The 20218-nt window shown below is 39.0% G+C and overlaps 1 protein-coding gene across 3 annotated transcripts; it reads right to left on the bottom strand.

Annotated features, from left to right (window-relative positions):
• Positions 1-465: 465 nt before the first annotated feature.
• On the bottom strand, positions 466-17829 carry LOC106649003. 3 transcript variants are annotated; one of them, XM_014366268.2, is made up of 7 exons: positions 17732-17829; positions 17413-17584; positions 7779-7916; positions 6484-6776; positions 5335-5409; positions 5047-5260; positions 466-3404 (listed from the first exon to the last, which is right to left on the bottom strand). In XM_014366268.2, the coding sequence occupies exons 3-7, from the start codon at positions 7909-7911 to the stop codon at positions 3289-3291; spliced, it is 831 nt and encodes a 276-aa protein (XP_014221754.1). In that variant the 5' UTR covers positions 7912-7916; positions 17413-17584; positions 17732-17829; the 3' UTR covers positions 466-3288. The 3 variants fall into 3 exon arrangements, with proteins under 3 accessions (XP_014221754.1, XP_014221753.1, XP_014221752.1); XM_014366267.2 differs by lacking the exons at positions 17413-17584; positions 17732-17829 and adding an exon at positions 14664-14947; XM_014366266.2 differs by lacking the exons at positions 17413-17584; positions 17732-17829 and having other exon boundaries at positions 7779-9417.
• Positions 17830-20218: the final 2389 nt, after the last annotated feature.

Genomic DNA, 20218 nt, shown 5'->3' with positions numbered 1-20218 from the left:
ATGCGCGGAACGAGACGAGACACACGTATATGGAGCCGTATACGATTACTCGACGGAGCTAAACGACACGAGATTTGTACGATTTCATGGCGATCGAAGCTATATCTGTTCGAAGTTAACGAACTTGAGGACTTGGTAATTCTACGCAGACAAGCGTGTGGCAAGCGTTTACTCATACGCACACACACAAGACTGGACAGTTTGCGTAATGTCGATAAAGCCGATCGGTACTGTTTATACGTATAAATCAGCGCCGTACTTGTGTACGAGTACATAAGTAAGAGTATGTATAAATGCGATAACGCGCACATGCAATGGCTTTCGGCTTATCGATTGCACGCCGAGACTTTTGCATGAATTCGTATTATGTTATCGAAAAAAATCACGTTGCCGCGAGGTAAACGTGCACAAGACGGTAGCAGAAGGATTACTGGAAAATTGTTTTCTTAAGAAAGAGAGCTTACGTTATAGAACAAAACACAAGTGTATTTTCTTTCAAGTATAATAATAAATATGAATTATAACAATTGTTGTTCGGTTGGCGTGTGCACCAATCGAGCGCGTCAATTACATTGACCGGCGCACCGAATCACTGCTGTGTATACAGTAAATATCGAATTCAATGAAAAAAATCGCTTGCTATACATGTGGCAACGGAAAACATTATCAGTGGCAAACATTTATAAACATATTTCAATACATATAAGAAATGAAAAGAGAAGGAAAAAAGCGTATTTTTATAGACTGCGATATGCGCTCCGAATGCTCTGCATTCGAGCGTTTAAATACATAAATGTTTTATTTGTACACAATCCGCGCTTGGCGTTTAATTATTTCTCTTTTTTTCTTCCATGCTCGAGAGGATATATCCAGAAATGTCGCGATCACTTATGGAACAGTCTCGCGCTCGCTCGCGTCAGTTGCAAGAATCAGACATAATCAACTGGCTCTATATGCACAAGTCGTAACTCGTTACGATTCGTATGTACGATTTACGGTACTTTATTTAAGCTAAATTATATCGTTATGGATTTATTTATAAGGGAATGTGTCGGTTTGATTTCAGTTTTTTTTATTGCACCTATTAGAATTACGAAAAATAATTATTTCTTCGGCTAATTAATATTTACACGATAATTACAGATGAATTCACTTATATCGTAAATGTATTATAGCGCCATCATTCTGGATCTATCCTCTTTTTTGGAAGGTTGCAGTTTTAAATTTGTTTTTTGTGCTTTTTAAGCGTAATATAATATAACATTGAATTGAAACGCACGCGAAACTGAACGTAATGTCGAAGTAAAGTGCGTATGCGTTTAATTATATTTTATTTGATTGTAACAACATTTTTGATATTTTCTTGACTAGATTTTCTCGCGTCGCTACTGCTGACTTAGATTGGATGAACTTATTTTCCTTTTATTACTTACGAGAAGAGATTTATGTTTAACTAACTTTTCCAATCGGTTTGTTCACTTGTTTGTTTTTTATCTAACAACTACTTGTGTTACACGTAGACGGGAAATTTTTCCTCCGCGAATATAATCTACAAATTCCGCAAAACTTTCGTATCGTTGGCAAAGAAGTGAACGACGTAGGACTAATGTTTAGTTTTTCTTTAAATATTTACAAATCTTTTTTAGTATAATTTAACATCCAGAATCTATTTTGCTATCAACTAATTAATATATCTCATTTCTTCAAATTTATAATTTATATAGCCGAGTATATAACAATTTTTGTAATATTCAACAGTTTAACCAACTTTAATCGTTTAGTTCAGATAACCCTGCATTAAATTTGATATTTATGATGATAAATTTTCGCTCTCAATTCTTCAACTTTTCTATAGTAAATTCTTTGCAATAGAGCACGAGAGAAAAAGACAATGATGAACAAGGAACGATTATAACAATTTTTCTTCGCCAATTGTATCCATAAATTTGAAGAATATGACATCGAGTGAATTATGATTGAGCTCGCTACAGATTATGTTGTGTTTACTTTTCTTTCAAAAATGGAAAAAGACCGTTGCAAAATTCCACGGTTTACGATCGCAATCACGGCTGAAAAGTCCCAAGTTTTTCATCACTGATTTTATTTTAGAAAAATATTTTATACGCTGCAATCAATTTTATCATTACCGGAGCGACTCGTGATGGAAGAGAAATTGTATCTTGATTAAAATGATCGAATTTACAAAAATATTCGAGTACGAAAATTCTTTGACTTATTTTTCACAAAAAGTCAGTTTGGTTTAATCGGAGAACTAAGCCTACAATATTGTGTATTATCGTTTTGAAAAATTTCTTCCCGTTCAGGAAGATTAGTTGATTTATTTTGGCCTGTTTCACTTTTACGAAGTTTAGATTAAAACGAGCTTACCCACACCTTATATTCATAAGTTTCTGTTATAAAAAGTCTACCAAGATAAAACTGACTCAAATGGAATACCAAAAATTTGGGGGGAATGTTTCGACTCTTATATACGTATTTTTATAGTAGCACTATATAACCATTCGACGACTGTCTATCTCGCACGCATACGCTCTCGGATTATAATCAATCGAAAAAATGCAAAGCTTGCAACATTTGTTTACTTTTATAGAGCGTGTACCACGATTTGCTTATAAAACTTCGATGATATAGGCCTGTTATGGTTCAGAGGCTCGAGATTAGGCTTTGAAACTTTCATTTCTGCGACAAAAGCGTGTTACGTTAGAGAAATTTGTTCAAACCTGAAGGCCAATTGCACTCACATACAATGATCACAATTGCTTATAATAGTCAATCTCGCATTATTTTTTTTGTAATCGTGCGCTCAGCGCATCTTATTCGCTATACGTGATAATGATAATGATAATTATGATGGTAATATACGAATGACAATATCTCAGGTATTGAGTCTAGGCTTCTTTTCTTGAAATATTTCTTAATTTAATGTGATTTTGAAAAGCGATCGCATGATCTAGTTTTTCTGTACTTTTTAATTTACGTACCCCCTGCTTCTAAACGTGCTAAGATATTTAAAATCTCATTTTTTACTAACACTTATCATACATAGTTAACGATTTTCTAATATGATTATTTTTCCGTCGACTCTGATCCCATTGACAGACCTTAAAAGGCTCAACGAGATCATCAATCGATCTGATGTATTAATTTATAAATATTCTATTTATTATGCGGAACATGCAACCGAACGAAAGACTTTCATGTTTTTTTCTCCTTCTCATACTTCTTCATCGGCGAGTCTCGTTGAAAAAAAAGGATGAGAAAATCCCTTCACTCGGACGACATGAGCTGGACGCTGTCCTCAGTCGAACGATGCAGCCTGCGTACCTCCGAGAGCGAACGAATGGGCGTCGGATTCAGCAATGAAAACGTGTGCGAGTGACGATCTGTTGGCAAAAAAAAAGAAAAACGACGAGTTACATTGAATCGAGGGAAAAATCGTTATATAGAGCTTATTTTCTGTGCGAGTTCTACTTTACCGACGAGATAATAACAAAGGCGGAAAAGGATTATCCTTAGGATCCACAATACCCAAGCTATGTGCACGCAACATCGCGAAAATTACAACGCGTGTGCAGAGCCACGTACATGCACTCACACGCGCACAGATACAAACGAATACAATTATAGACGAAAGCTTCAAGGTCAGGATGGAAATGATCATCGATTTCGCCGGAGAAGTCAGCGAGCTCCTTTGCGTGAGCTCGTAAACTTGCCGAAAATTCATGCACGTATTTACTATCACGACGGGAAAGGAGCCGTCGCAGTTAGCGCCTTCCTTTTCAAAATGAAATACACGTGTACTCGGCGCGACCGCCCTCCCGTCGTGTGTATAATCTATGTATATATATGCGCGAGAATCGATAAGTCCTTCGCATTGCGGTACATGTGTGTGGCTTTTTGAATGAGGGTGAGCGAGAGAGAAAGAAGACACAGTGTGTGTGTGTGTGTCGGGGAACATCGAGCAAGGTCGAGGGCGGTTTGTGCTTTACGTAATAATTGTCTTTTCTCCACGGGTACATTGTACGTTATGTCTTTTATTTTTCACCGGATCAAGCGGCTTTTCAAAATTCGAACTCGTGCGGCTCTGTTTGTCTGCGTCCTTGCTACGCTGTAAACACACGCTGAATGTAGCTATTGGAATTTGCGGCCGCGCTTCGTTAGAGGAATAAACAAGCCAGCCGTATTTTTCATGAAAGTTTTTCCCGCTATACGAATGCAGCTATACGTGAAAAAGCTGCCTCGATCCTCCCTTACAGCTATAGAGAGTTACACGTGCGGCAGCAGTCGAAGGACATTTGTCGAATTGGCGCCTCCGGTTTTCGAAGTAAGATCTATGAAAGCTCCACTCGTTTTACTCTTCTCGTGCAAATACCGGAAGAATGACACAGTAATTTTTTTGCATAAAGAGCGCCTGATTTGGTAAAATTGACCACTTTTCTGTTCAAATAGTATGTTCACGATCGCGATGATCCCCTCGGTGGGCTTGACCGATAACGGAAGTGGCGCTCGAGCTCACGCAAGAGTGCCTTCGACCTTTCAAGGGTTATCGTAGATTGCACAATTTTTATCTCGGTAACGTAGAAAATTTCATGTTCCGTGCCCCAAAGTAAATGCAAAAAAGTTTTATCGATGCCGCGAATCGTGGCAGACTTGCCTGCTTAGTCAATTTTACTTATTTTTGCTTCTGGTGAAAAGTAAATGTAGTTATTTCTTTATAACATAACTCAATGGTATCAATTTTATGGAATTATCTCGTCACTGTAAGTTTTGATGAATCAGTAGATTTTTTATCATTTACGACGTAGATAAAATTGAGACCATATTTATTAAATATTGTACGTTTTTCCGATTTCGTATTGAGATGTATTCGCTCCGAATGAATTTTATTGAAAACGAAGCGGAATTTCAATACTTTACAAAAAATCAAAGTTTCATTGAAAAGCAATAAACCGCAAAATAATCCGCTTTCCCGTACTTTGAAATGTAACAAATCCATACGGTAAACGAAATAAAACGATGTCTGACCTCGAGCATCCTCGTGATCGTTGCCGCAGGTGGGCCGCGGCGAGGCCGTCCTGCAGCGAGCGCTGGGTTCGGACCTGCAGCTCGGACTCTCCAGCTGCTGATGCTGGGGGAAAAATTGAAAGACCGGCCCTCTCGTCCAGGATACGGGTGGCGGGCTGCGCACCAAGTGCTCGTGCACCTGTGCCAGGGTCAGTGGATCCGTTTCACCTAGTTCCTATGTAACGTTTCAAACGATTTTTTTTCAATACTTTTAATTAAACGGGTAAACCTTTGAGAAAAAACTCATACCTGTGACATGAGAATTGCGTCGTCCGATTCTGACTCGTCTGTGGGATCGATGAGGCTCTCTTTGCTCGCTAGTACCTATACAAACGAACCGATTTTTGTTTTTCATTACAAATAACGACGAATTGTTAAGAACTAAAACTAAAGTACGTATCGTATTTTACGCGTTAGTCAAATTTATAAATTTTGTCGTTAGAAGATTTTCAATTCACTTTCTAGTGTAAACATGACTATCAAAAATACGTATTGTATTTACTTTTTTCCTCGATAAAGTCATTTGAAGAGACACCGAAGTCAAGGCTGATATGAAATTTTCGAAACGCGTTTTCTCAGATTTTCTCTGGATTTTTTTCTAAAAAACTACGTGAATATTTTCATTTAATCTTTTACAAAAATTCGCGTAGCTTTTTAGAAAAATATTTAGAGAAAATCTTGGAAAACGCGTTTGAAAATGTTCATTTCAGCCTGACTTTGGTATCTCCCTAACAAGTTATTTCAAGCTCTGTGAATGTTTTCTAGTACCGGAGAAACAGAGAGAGAGAGAGAGAGAGAAGAAAGCAATCAAAGCTCAAAACGTGAAAAGTTTACGTAACACCCCTATATACGCGAAAAAGAAGTTTCATTTGGATGGGAATGCAAGTTTTTTTCTCTCTTTTTTCGCGCAAAAGTAAGCGCAAGAGACTCGCTCCAATATCGAGCTTAGAAAGTTGGTGAGCTCAAAACATTTTGCGTAACCAAAGGATCCAATTGTAATGTATGCGTGCTTCGCAAGATTCTCGATATCGACACGTTATTTTGTCGGTCGTGTAAAAGAAAATAATCAAAATTTTAATTTAAATACAATTTCAATATTATCAAATCACATTACAATACAGCCACTGTCATAAAAATAATCATTTTTCGTATATATGTACTAATCGGAAATTTGTTTCGCACTTGCGAGTTTACAACACTCCATCTGTCGACGGAATTAAAAACTCATGATAAAAGATGACATCTTTAATTAAAATGAATTTTGTTACATTACCAATCGAATTTTGGAGTATTACTCTTTACATTTTCAGAAGCTCTGAGTTGTTTATTATCGAACTCCCTAGGAAACGTCCGATAAGAAATGTAACATGAAAAAATTTGAAGAAACAAGAGACTCACCTGCAAAAATGGATTGTCCTGTCGACTCAATCTCAACGCCTCCATGTCTTGGTCGATGTTGCGTGTACGGCCGGGAGTCAGGGTGACGATCGAGTGGGCCGGCGAGGCGTCGTTGTCGTCCTCGATCATCATTCCTCCCGTCGTGTGATCCGAGCAGCAACTCAGGCTCGAGGGTGCGTTGCCGAGGCGATCGTCGCCGGCCGTCGTGGTGCTGCTGGCCAACGACGAGCCCGATGTCGGCTCCGAGGCGTTGTCTCCTTCCCGTCTCCAGCTGTCCGTGCCCGTCATTCCAACTGTATGGATATTTCGGAAGATCGATATTATTATATCGGCCCGCGTTTCGTTATATCGCGCTCTACATTCGAGCTGTATACAATGACGAGAGATGAATAGACGGGACGCGCGATATGCATTTCACGTCGCGGTAACAAAGGACGATAGTTTACACAATATGATACTAGGCGTCGCATTCGCCGGGTGTCTTGAAGCGATAGCAAAGCTCCTATTGAATCTGAAGTGTAACGTGCAGACGCCTTATCGCGCTTAGAAGCCACTACCGCAAGCTCTCCTTTATGCATGGCTATGCCGTCGTCGCATGATCGCGAAGATTCGCAAAAATATTCGATGAAGCTGTATCGAGAAAAAAAAGATATAATTGAGCGAGATGCGAATGAAAGCCGATCCTGCGTCTCGAGCTTGTTTCTCGATGTTTTACTCGTCTTTTATTTTTCATGCGCAACGTGTATACGCTCGTTTCTAAATATGAATTTCCGTTTCATGTCGCGGAGTGACAGCCTAGGTCACATACACATGTATCGTGTGCACGTATATATTATATGCACGCGTACATGCGAGCGACTTGTATTTCGATCGTTTTGTGCGTGATGCATTTTGAACATTTTGCGATACATCTCATCGATTTCTCTCGAGTGCCACGAGCAATGTTTTCAGCTTATTGTGTGCGCGCGTACGCTGCACATTTTAGCCTGGCTCTCGACGGATAATTTTTAGTTAACGATTTACTAATCCATTATGCGCAAAAACGATTAAAACTTTATCATTGTTTTCGGTACAATGCAACATTTATAATTATGAATTATTGAATCGATAGAAAGACAAGTGCATTTCGTGCATACGATCCAGTCGACACAAGCTGAGGTTGCATTTAAAAATTCATCGGATTATCGAATATTGATGCACGTTCATTTGCGGCACTCCCAGCTTATGAATACATATAAAAAACGTGTGTATACGTAAAAAAATTGTGTCAATTTTTTTTCTGCTGACTAACTCACCTGGATTACTCCTGGACAGAAGAGTCAGGCCCTGATGTCGATGATGGTGGTGATGTTGCTGATGAGGATGATGACGATGGTAGCCGGCGTCGATGACATTGGCATTATTGCGCTGAGGCTCGTCGATCCTCATGCTGCCTGACAAAGAGCGAAATTTCCGCAGCTTTAGTACATCGGCGAGAAACATCAAGCCCTTGCGGCGCAGTCGCTCGCAGCGCGTGCCCAGCGATTTGTTGCTGGGATCCGGGTTGCACGCGACCTGTATCATCGTTGCTGCTGCTGCTGCTTTTTATCGTTCTTTTTATTTCTTAATTGCGACAAGGACGCGGCTATTATCGTAAAAGCTCTGGCCTTTTTACTTTTTTCTTTTTCCCTATTATATAACCCTGTGTCGAGGCACGCCTTGTTTCGTCGAATAGAAAAAGTAAACTTCAACACAATCGTAATGGGGAATTTTAATCAAGTTCAAAGAATGCTAATGCTTCGACGATAGAACTCGAGCAAGGCAGAGCTGCGCTTCTCTTTTCAAACGAAATAAAATTCAACTTGTTTGAACCTTATAAAGCCCGCCGATGCTGCCCGACCAGTACGTTTCGCTTCGAGCGAATTTAAATTCAAACTGGAGTTTAAAAAGTTCCTTAATTGCACGCAATGAATTTACGACAACACGCCACATTCATTTACACACTGGCACACAAACTATATATAAGCTTGTGAGGGTCTCTTTGTGCTCATTCAAATTTCGTCCTCGACGCTGCTTCGTAAGCACGTACGATTTCAAGGCATCGGATACACACGAGCGAGAGAAGAAAAGCTTTGGCAACGCAAGGGAGGAGCGAGATCGATCGTCGTCATAGTCGCTAAACTCTCGCGAGCCCGTGATTCATTCTCGATTGTCGATTATAACAGTTACCGACACACACACACAAACACAAAAACAGAAGCTCGTGCGATTCTCCACTTATTTTTTTCATTCACCTCGAATAGGTGAATCAAAAGTCCTTACGTAATCGTCTTGCACGTTGTGAATCGTCGATCGGATCGGCGCCCCTGAGTACATAAGCACTTGAGCACATACACGGCAGCAGCATCATTAAAAGTTGCGACAAGGATCGTAGGTATAATACTCTCTGGTGCACAGCTGCACCGACACCCACACACGCACACACACACACACACGAACTCTTTTTTTCTCTCTCTCTCTCTCTCTCACTCGATTCAATGCCTAGGCCACGGATGTATAAGGTCAAGTGTTCATCTCTGCCGCACTACAGCAGCCACTCGCGAAACTGCACGCGCGCACAAGACCGAATCGCTTCGTGCATACACAAACACGTTCGAAAATCAAGGCTCCGAGCAATTTTCTTCTTCTATCTCTGCAATCGCAAGCTCGATGTTGCTGTTGTTGATAAACTGTGCACTCTCTGTTTACTTTGTGCGTCGAACTGAACGGGGTGAGACTCTTACGATTAAAAACACAATGCAAATTCTACATAAAGTTACGTCATGATACGGCAGGGGAAGGTGTACAGAACCGAGATAGGATTATTAAATGTATATTAAGGAAGAAGAGTCGCCTGGCCGGCGCCGAGGCTCCGACTGTTATAAGGTGTCGGCGCGAGCGTGGCTGCCTTTTTTCTCGTATCCTAACGTGACTTAACTCTGCTCTGTATACAGCAACCCCTCCACGTCTCGCCCTCGCGCCACCCACTCGCGCGCGACAAATGCGCGCGCGTTTACACTCCTATATACACGTATTTCATACAGCTAGCGGAGATGTTCGCACACTGCAGATTTCGAGGATATATTAGACGATTTCTCGAGCTTTTTATCAACGAGATATGTGCTGATGCTGCACGATTGCGAATACGGACGACCGCACGTGTACCAATGTATTCCCGATCTATCGATCGCTTCCTTATATCGTATAAACGTATTTTTTTTTTCGACTATGGCGCGTATCGTTTGACGCGTGCCAAGAAGCCATTACACGTCTCGTTATTTGCTAGCGGGGCTGCTTATGTATACTCGACACTTGTTAAATCTCGATGGTGCGATATTTGTACACAAAAAGCTGCCTAATATCGAACGCTACGATACAGCGCTTGAACGAGCAGCATGTGATTCCGAATCGAGCAAATTCACCCTCGTTTCGAATATACGTATACGGGCAATTCGAAGCTCCTACGGATAGAGAGAGAGATCGATGTGTTTCGTATACAACCACTGTATCTATCGGTGACATCATATGCGCGCGTGTGTGTATGTGTATGTCATAAAGGCGAAAAAAAGGCGGTGGCAACGACGAAGAAAGCAAGAAAATTATACGATCGATCGACGAGTCACGTCGCGGTTAATCAGAGGATGCTTGCCGATGTTTATGTACGTACGTATAAGCGCACGAAAGCACGCACATAGGAGCTCTCCTGGCATTAGTTATTCGCCGAAGGGGTAAATAGCAAGCGCCGAGATGACAGGGATGCGCCACGGCGTACTTTGGATATATATGCGAGGAAGATTAATGGACTTGTGAGCCGGCTCTGTGTAAATGAGAGCCGCTTTGTTGTACGCGCGCTTATTAGCCTTGCGGTCTTGATACGCTTTGACATGAGCCTCTCAAGGATGCTAGACGCGCGCGGCACACACACACAAGCTCTCTCGAATCCTTTTGATTATTCCATTTGCCAATGAAATATTTAATCGTCGATGGATACATAAATGTCGAGCGCGTATACTCAAGGACAAAAGCCATTGAAAAAACTCGAGCTTGCAGATTTGTATAAGCTATAGAGAAAGAAAGAGTCAGCCGAGCTTATGCAGCCGTCGATGCTTTGCGGCTATTCATGCGAGGCTCGCGTGCGAATAAAGCTCGTGTGTGCTGCAGCTTCCATGTAGGAAGAAGGTGATTGCATTGGTTCGCTCCGCACTGTACTTTCCCTTTAGAAAAGAAACAAGCCTCCTCGTGACCTACATATTTTTTTTATACATATACCATATATAAGCTTTTTTTACCAAACAAACACGCGTCTAGCTTTGTGTACGCGTGTGCATGTGCGCTCGGGGGGCTTAGATCGGGTTTCGTTTCCTTATAGTGTGGATAGAGAAAGCTCGATGGCGATACGGGTGAAAAATTGACTTTTTATTAACGAAAGCCTTGCGGCTACTTTCGTTACTATTTTTAAAAAATAGATTAGATTTCGGACCAATATCTGTACGTATTTATAAAATACGAGGCTTTGAAATGAAAGCCAACATAAAATATCATCGCCAATATAAAGTTTACCGTGATTTAAAAAAAAAATTCTCTGCGTTTTTTAATTCAATCTTAAACAGAGATGCTTTTTTCCGATGAATTTAGTATTAAATCGGAGAAGATTATTTAGAAAAAATTGTTTACTGTTACTTTTATAATCATTTCTTAATTAATTAACTTTTATGAATTCCGAAATTCCAGGTTATTGTTTCAAGTTTGTTTTCTTTTACGTCAAACAACCTAAAATTTAAAAATTCTTTGTTGAACATTCATAAATTCGCTATGTAAACTCAGAGAGCGCTCTGCTCAATGAAAATTTCAAAGGCAATCTAAAATTTGAATTATTTTTCTTTTCGAATGATTATTATTTATTATTTGATTAAAGTCACAAAGTTTTTCGGCTGCATCAATTTTGAGTTATAAATAAAATAACACTCATTAACAACACTCCACCTTTATTTTTTGGTTAGTCGTATAAGTTTCGAGAATTTTTTTATACTATTCGCAGCTGTTTTTTACGTTTTACCCTACATCTGGACATTTACAATCATTCAGCGAATAAAATTCGAAGAATCTACGCATTTAAAGAACATTTTCATTATTGGTTGAAAGTAAAGTCATGACTCTGAATGAAAAATTTCACCCTGTAAGAGTTCGAACCACGAAGTTTTTTTACAGATGAAACTCGTCGAAAATAAAGAAGTAAGTTTTTTGCCACGCTGGTCATAAAGTCCGTAGCTTCAACCCCATTACATTCTCTCGAACAAAACTTTCAAAGTTTTTTCCTAACCAACAAGGTCAGTCGCAATTTTTCACTATACTTTTCTCAGAAGACTTTATGCATTCTCTCGTTGGATTGTTCATCAAGCACATAAATATACATACGAACTCGATCAAAAAACAATTTAAATGCAGACACGACCATTTCGCACAATCGAATCATCGCTTCCATTCAGCAGGAAACAAAACAGGAAGTTCCGTTCACCTCCGATTCGTTTGTACCCGATGACGTGAAAAATTCATTAATTCGCGATAGCCTCGTGTACGTATATAAAGCTCAATTAAAGGCTTACACACATCTTGAAATCGATTTTTTATTACTTTTGCCAGTACGATTTTGTTTTCCCTTTGTTATTTAATTATCTCATTTTTTCGTTTTTTTTTGCAATTTTCTTTTCGTAAAAATTCGTTTAATTGTCGTAATATTCAAAGAGAATCATTTCAGCTATATGGTATGCAATTTTTGCTCACATCTTTGGCACATCAATAGTTACAACCAGTGAAATTGTCAAAAATATCAGAAGGAGAAAATTTTTTTTCAAAATATAAAATAATTTTTTGAGAAAAATTATGTACCTGTGTATGTATAAAAAATTTATATTAAAATTAGTGGAAAATTGTAAATGTAAAAAATTAATGTAAAAGAGGATGTCTTTTTTCTTTGCGTATATTAATTCAAATTGAAGACTTTATCTTAAATCGTATGAAAATTAGATATAATTTAAAATTCGTTAGAATTAATTCTTTTAACTCACATTGATTTTCATGTAGTTATGTTTTACATTGTATATTTTTCTAATGCCAGACTTTAATTATATTAAATTTATAAACGTGCATATAATAACATTATTGTTTATACTTGTAGTTCGCATTGAATTCAGTTACGTCGTATTCGAGATTTTAAAATTTCTTAGGTCTCACAACTAACCCCGAGTTTATTGGAGTTATTATTTATTAATTTATAATTTCTTAAAATTTTCAAGTGTTCTCAACTAACTTTTGGGTTTTTTGTTTCTTTACTTATACATTCCTATTTTCACTTTGTCACTTGCAGATTTACAGATGAATGTACTCGCCATCTAGCGGTGGAGATTGCTTTTATTATTTTATAATAGAATTTTCATACATTTTTTTAACAATCAACGTAAAAAAATAAATCTGTATTACAACGTTTATGTTTAATCTTAATTTTTTTATTTGAATGTAAAATATAATTTATGTAAACAAATAAATAAGTACTGATTAAGTTTTATTCAAAAATATTTTAAAGAAAATCGTTAAATTTGGAAAATGTCATAATAAAGGTAGGATAAAATCGTACGAAAATATTAATGTAAAAAATCGATCGGTAGGTTTACGTAAGTACATTTGCAAAAATAAATTCACGCCTTCGCGTTGGAGAAAAGAGACTAGTCGGTTATCGTGAAACTTTTATTTCCGTTCGAGAGTCGTCTTCCTGCGCTATACATACGCGTTATGTACATTTGTATTTGCAGGCACCAGACGCGAACAATTTTCTCCCGCATAAATAATTTAACGATCAATCGATGCGCTTACACGGTACAATTTAATTCGCGAAGCATGACGACGGCATTAAATATTCAATTTTGTTAAAGGATAAATTTATCTCCGATTCTCGAACGCGCGTACATTTATCTCTTGGCCTGTCGTAAAAGAGCCGTATATATAGGTACGAAAGACTTGAAAATCCGCGTGGCTACGCCGTAAACATGCTTTTAGCGAAATTACTGGGCAATCGCATTCAATGTGTGTGTATGCACGCGGCGCCTGTTTATAGCACACATAATACCCGGACTCTGCACGTTATATTTCAATCCGTCCAAGAATTTCTCGATGATAATATCGAGTGCAGCACCCACCCACCCACGCATGTGCACACAGAAAGAGAGAACGTGTGTCCGATACGATATTTTACCGAGAGATGAATTATGTGACTGAAGTCACGAAACGAGGCATTTGAAAGGTCAATGATAAATCGATTGATCCGTCAAGTTTTTTTGAATTATATCGTTTTCTTTTTAAAATTTTTGTAAAAAGATAAGAACGCAGGGTCAAATCGGCGTCTTTTATTTGCTTCAAAAAGTATGTTTGAGATTATTTTTTAATCTCTCTCTACCTCTTGAAATTTAATAGATAATATCGGTTATAGCTGATGTGAGCAAAGATATATTGAATAAGCCGCGATGTACCTTCGGAAAGAGCAGAGTCAGAGGTGGAGTGCGCCGCGCAAGTGTCAAGTTCACGAGCGAGCAAAAGTATACATACACCCCGACCCGCAAGCACCCGCAGCACATAGCCACAGAGAGCTGCATACATGTAAGCACTCGGCTCTCTCTCTCTCTTTTCCTCTCCCTCTATTTCACACACAGTCTTTGTTCCACGACACGGACAATGAGCTCACTTAAAAAAGAGAGAGGAGGAAATAGAAGGCGAAAAAGCATACGCGACAATGGCAGCGGGAGCGACTTTTTTCCGCGAGACGGCGGCCGAGATAAAGAAGAGTTTGCACAGCTATATAAAATAATAACTGCAGCGAGACTCGTCATCGCTTTGATTTTTTTTTTCACGCTATGCCGCGGCTATATCACAACATACGAAAGCAGAAAGCTCCGAGGAAGCCCAGACCCAAGACGCGCCCAAGCTTTGTATATAATGCTCCGCGATATGATATACATTGTGTGCGCCTCCACCCCGAACAATAATAAAGGCTATGTACGATCCTAACCCTTGAGCCGCGTCGTAGCAGCATTAGCAGCACAGCAGCAGTAGAAGCGGATAAATGGCTAAAGATCGTGCAATCGTATGATGTATTATGCGTGGGGATGACTTACTTGATACGTATGCGAACTTTGTTGGCTTATCATTCAGGACACGCAGCTGATACCCGGGCACATGATGCGTATACAATATTACAATACAATTCGATCACAGTTGTTCGGCTGCACTCGCGCGAGCAGTGTACTACTACGAGGCGAGATGCAATAGGCGACGCGCAGACGAGCGAGCGACGATTCCTACTCACGCTTTTACACCTCTATATCTCTCTTTCTCCCTCGCTCCCTTTCTCCGGGGGGAGACCGAAAGCTCGCCCGCGGTATATAAGTATATGCATGTACGGTGGAGAGCTGCGCTTTCTTTCTCGCTCCCTCTGTGGTGCGGCCTGTATACAGCTATATACAGGGAGAAAAAGCTCGCCCGCAGCGCTCGGCCACCCCGCGCGACTCTACGCTGCAACTACTACTATACACTCTCTCTCTCTCTCTCTCTCTCTCTCTCGCTCTGGCTGTATAATGCACACACGCGTGGCAGTGGCACAGAGCGGCGAATCTGTGCCTGTGTTCATCGTATACATACATAGCTGCAGCTGCAACTATTGCGCTGCAGTTCTCTCTCATCCACAGCTCTTCGTGCCAGCGTGTATGTGTGTGTGAGAAGCTCGCGCGGGCGCCTGTGCACGCGGTGAACTTTGAGGGAGAAATTCTCTGCCCCCGCGCCAGCGAGCCGAGCGAGGGAGCCGAGCTCTAGCAGGCGGCGAGCTGCGAGTATGCAATCGGGCGAGCTTTCGACGCGCAGACGCACTCGAGTCGCAGCAGCAGCAGTCAGCGGACCGATCAAAGCCCGCAAGCTCTGGACACAGCTGGGCAATGACAGAGCGGCTGATTCGTTAGGCATGTCTAGTGCGGCCTATCCGAATCTAGAGCGTGATTGGGGGGCTTTCAACGGATGCCTCGAATCCGTGTTATGCAATGATGATTGATTTTCCGATTGTTTCGAGCTCTAGCCCAAATACATATACGAGCAAATTGCACACGACGCGGCTGCAGTCGTTGTACCGAATGAGAAAATTTTAATGCCCGCGCCCCGACCCGCATTCGAACCGAGCCGGCGTATTATTATAGTATATAAATCCCAGACTTTTATCGCTTTTGGCCTTCGCTTCGAGACGCCCGATTCCTCTATATGTATACGAGCCTGTAGCCTTTGCCAAAAACGAATATTTTACTTCTTCATCTTGCATTTTTTTTTCCTCTCCTCGAGCCAAAGCGTTTATATAGTCCTAGCTGGCCGCATGCGTGCACATCAGCGCGTGCAGCTGCTGCTATTATGGGTCAGCGGAGCGACCCCGATATTTTATTTACTATATGATTCCACTTTTTCCCTCTGTACACTTGGCCGATACCGACAAAAAAAAGTCAGAAAAAAACGGGTCGCTCGCGCGCGCGCCTCCGAGAGAGCTTTCAAAGCTCAGCCAGCTATGAAAATTGCCGCCATGTATACGCGTACACACACACACCCACACCACACTCGTGTAAAAAGTGATAAACTTTTCAAGCGCCCCAACTTTGCAAATCTTGTGTACGACGTTCTCCGGTCTTTTTATGAGCCTTCTCTTGAATAGACACTTTTCGCGCGAAATTTCGTGAAAAATTCCTTTTGCTCGAGCTATGATAGTGGTCGTGGTTAAAAGTTCAGGTCAAGAATCCAGAGTTAATGAAAACATTTCAGAACCACCTTGGGTATATATTTTGAGGGGAACTCGTTGAGGGCTTAAAAGTACATTCTTATAAAATATTTTGCTTCCTCATAGAGGAAGTTATGTGATAGGCTTGAAAATGAGATTTGAAACTAGACCTCGTATATAGGACAATTTGGTTTACATATTTGGAAACTACATTGAATTACCAACAAATGTCTGTATGTGTGTGTTTGTCTTCTCGGCCTTTTGGCTAAGATAGAAGTTTAATTATGTTTTTTTGGAAAGTCAAAAATGAAATACAAAATTTCCCTTCAATAATCAAACCCTTTCATTAATATAATTTTTTATGAGGAAGCTCTTTGCCAATAAATTGGCAGAGGTTTTTAATAAATGCTAGTGATGAAAAGTCAAAAAATTTTTTTTCTAAACTGCAATGGCTTTATTGCTATTTTAATATTCTATCAACAGGTGCGGTAGCACTTAGCCAGCCAAGTATAAAAAAAAGGTTATTGAAAAATTTTTTTCAACAAAAAATTATTTCAAATAAAAAAGTTACGTTCGAAAAAAAAAATTTTCAAAGAAAAAATTATTTATAATAATAAATTGTTTAAACTACGCCGTGCCAAAAAGTCTTACTTATGGCACATGTATGGTAAATTACTAGTATGCAACACGTGCCCAAATAGTATATTTTGTAACAAGTGCGCGAAGCAGTTGACTCATCCAGGAGTTGTTTTCACCCGAGCGTAGCGAGGGTGCAAAGACTCCTGGGTGAGTCAACTTCCTCGCGGACTAGTTGCAAACGATATTTTTTAACTCTGCTTGCGAGAAACTAGGGTTTTCTGACGCTTTAAGGTTAGAAAACCCGTGTTTCGCGCACGCAGTGTTAAAAAGGCGTTTTTGGGCTCGTATAAATAACTATTATTATTACGAGGATCCACTATTCAGGGCTTACAAGCATGGCGTTTACAAATAAATAAGTTGACACTACATAATTTATAGTGGCAGTAAACATCTCCATATTGACAATCATATTTGGCGTATACTTTATTTTCAAGCTAAGCCCGCATCGTGCACTTATAATTTCGAGATCTTTAAAGTACCTTCGATTTAACCCGTGCTCGGTGTAATTATCCAAAACTATTCCATCGCCTATTTCAGATGATAATTCTTGTAAAAGGTCACCAATGAAACACATAAAAAAAGACCAGAGGATCATGCAGCGAACGTCGCTAGATTTTTTACAGCCAAAGCTCCATCAGTCTTCCAGCTAATCTGAAAATATTTATTATTCATTAGTGTTGAATTATAAAAAAAATTATTAAACGTTTTATTTCCCAAATAATTGATTATGTTTCTACATGGCATGAGAAGTAAAAATTCCTAAACCGTCTATCAATTTATTGAAAAGATGACCATTACCTTTTTTATGGCAATTGTTCCGAAGATTAAATAAGCACCGTAAGAGCAATTAATCATGAAGAAAGTACAATGCACGATTATGCGCATCTTCTTGCCATACTCCAAGGCTCTATTGTGCAGCTGAATGATAGCGTGCAAGGTGGCTATATTCTTACCCCACAAATCTTGTGCTACAGCGTGAACCATTTCGAACTTTTTGCAAATTTGGCACAAAAATATACACACATAAATATCAAAGGACATCCATGTTGGCATCGTACAGACCATCGATATGCTCTGTATGATAGCTACCGCGGCAAACCTATAAAAAATGGTTAATCTGATTTTTACGAGGCATGATCAATTTTTTTATAACTACTGTGGTTGAATCGTAATTTTGTTGAAAAATTCACTTTTCGGGTTTCTTTATTTTGAACGAAATTTTTACCATCTGTGAAGTATGTAAAATAATTAACATTCCGAACGGTTTTACTTTGAGAAAAATATTATCAAATTCTTAGAATAAAATATTACTTTGTGTCAAGATATTCTGACTTATAACCGGGAAAGGGGAGCTTCCCGAAAAATAGGGGAGGAATTAAATAAAACAGCGCCCCGCTTGTATAGAAAAAAGCCGCAATCTTTACCAGTAAATTCCGAATGAATCTCCACTTATTGATTATTTTTAATTCCTCCATGCTCAATGTTTGGATTGGTCCCGTTCTTTCCATTACAATTGCCTGATTTATTAAAGCGCAGATTTGAATTTTACAATCAACAACCATTAGATCAATATAGACCGGGAGATAGTGACCGATAATAGACCGGGAGCTCGCGACTAAAAATTTTTTCAAATCTTATTCACTGAGAGACCTTATACAATTGAAAGAATATGCCTTTCTGATATTAAAAAGCCATTTCTTACACCTGGAATCAGGGACGTGCGGTAAATAATTATAAATAAACATGACCTTTTTCCAGAGGCAATTGTCAAATCTTATTCAGCACGAAACTTTATGGGTAGTGAGTTTAGACCATTAGAGTAATATAATAGGTGCTGATTTTTCCAATTATGCCCTTGAAAAGTCTGAAAGATACATCGATAACAAGCTCAAAAATGGAATATTACGCCACATTAGCGTGGCGATTTTTTTTTATTTGTAAAAAATGTTGGCCTTGTATGCTGATTTTTTAACTTATGCCATTATGAAAAGATGATAGTTTGTCACTGATGGAGTCTTTATCTAGCTAGGTATAAGGGCACCTAGAGTCCTTTGGTGTAGATCGATATGATCATAATGTAAGAAAGATCCACGATTGCGTGTTAATTTTTAAACTTATGCCAATGGATAGGATGACACTTTGAAACTCATAGAATGCATAAAAAATAATGGCATAAGTGCCACTAGTAGATATAAAAATCTGGACTCTACGAAAGTGCTACAATATTTCGGGTTAAACATTTTTCACATCTTTCGTAAAGTCTAGATTTTTATATCTACTAGTGGCACTTATGCCATTATTTTCTATGTATTCTATGAGTTTCAAAATGTCATCCCTTGCATTGGCATAAGTTTAAAAATCAGCACACAATCGTGGATTTTTCTTACATTATGACCATATCGATCTACACCAAAGGACTCTAGGTGCTCTTATGCCTAGCTAGATAAAGACTCGATCAGTGTCAAACTATCATCTTTTCAAAATGGCATTAGTTAAAAAATCAGCACACAAAGCAAAATTTGTTACAAATCGATATGTACTTTAAAATATATCGCCACGCTAATACGGCGTAATATTCCGTTTTTGAGCTTGTTATCGATGTATCTTTCAGACTTGTCAGGGGCATAAGTGGAAAAATCAGCACCTATTTTCGGTCACTATCTCCCGGTCTAATAGTAAATGTTCAAAGTAATGATAAGTCTCCGAATGTTTACCTACTTTAGAAATAAGAAAAGATAAATTCTTGCTGATGCTGTTATCACAGCAGCTAAAAGATTGATGATTCTTTAAACATAATTTGCATGATTTCATTTTATTGACTAATTTTCGGTACGAGTACCTCTGGAAATTGACATTTTGAAAACGTCAAGAAGATACCTATATAATAATAGTGATAAATCTATATACTCTATGAAGTCTTTCATAGAAGTAAAGAAATAATCCTGTTATACAAATGCTTGGCAACACGTGATGGATTTTCCTCGTCGCATAATTGGGATAGTTTGTTTGGTTGAACGGCCAAGTTCCGGTAAATATGTGTATAAATTCGAAAGAATGAAAAATATCATAATTTTCAAAACTATCTTTATTTACCTTTGTAAACTTTTTAGTAAGTCTTTCAATCATTGTAAAGGTTACATTTAAAAAAGACAATCTCTAGTAGATACCGAAATTTAAACTGTTGATTAAATACTTCATGCAATTTATCGAACAGAAATATTCATAGTATTATGCCATACAAAAGAAATAATTAAATCTATAGCCACGTGTAGTACAATAACAATA

Source organism: Trichogramma pretiosum, unplaced genomic scaffold, assembly GCF_000599845.2.
Source record: "Trichogramma pretiosum strain Unisexual culture from Peru unplaced genomic scaffold, Tpre_2.0 scaffold22, whole genome shotgun sequence".
Taxonomy (NCBI): Eukaryota; Metazoa; Arthropoda; class Insecta; order Hymenoptera; family Trichogrammatidae; genus Trichogramma; species Trichogramma pretiosum.
This window is presented reverse-complemented; position numbering and strand designations above follow the sequence as displayed.

Coding starts and splice junctions, on each gene's coding strand:
- LOC106649003 (XM_014366266.2), bottom strand. CDS start 8,046: ATGATACAGGTCGCGTGCAACCCGGATCCCAGCAACAAATCGCTGGGC. Junction 5,410..6,483: donor AGGACAATCCATTTTTGCAG/GTGAGTCTCTTG, acceptor TCGTTTGTATAG/GTACTAGCGAGCAAAGAGAG. Junction 3,405..5,046: donor CGATCACGAGGATGCTCGAG/GTCAGACATCGT, acceptor TTTTGCCAACAG/ATCGTCACTCGCACACGTTT.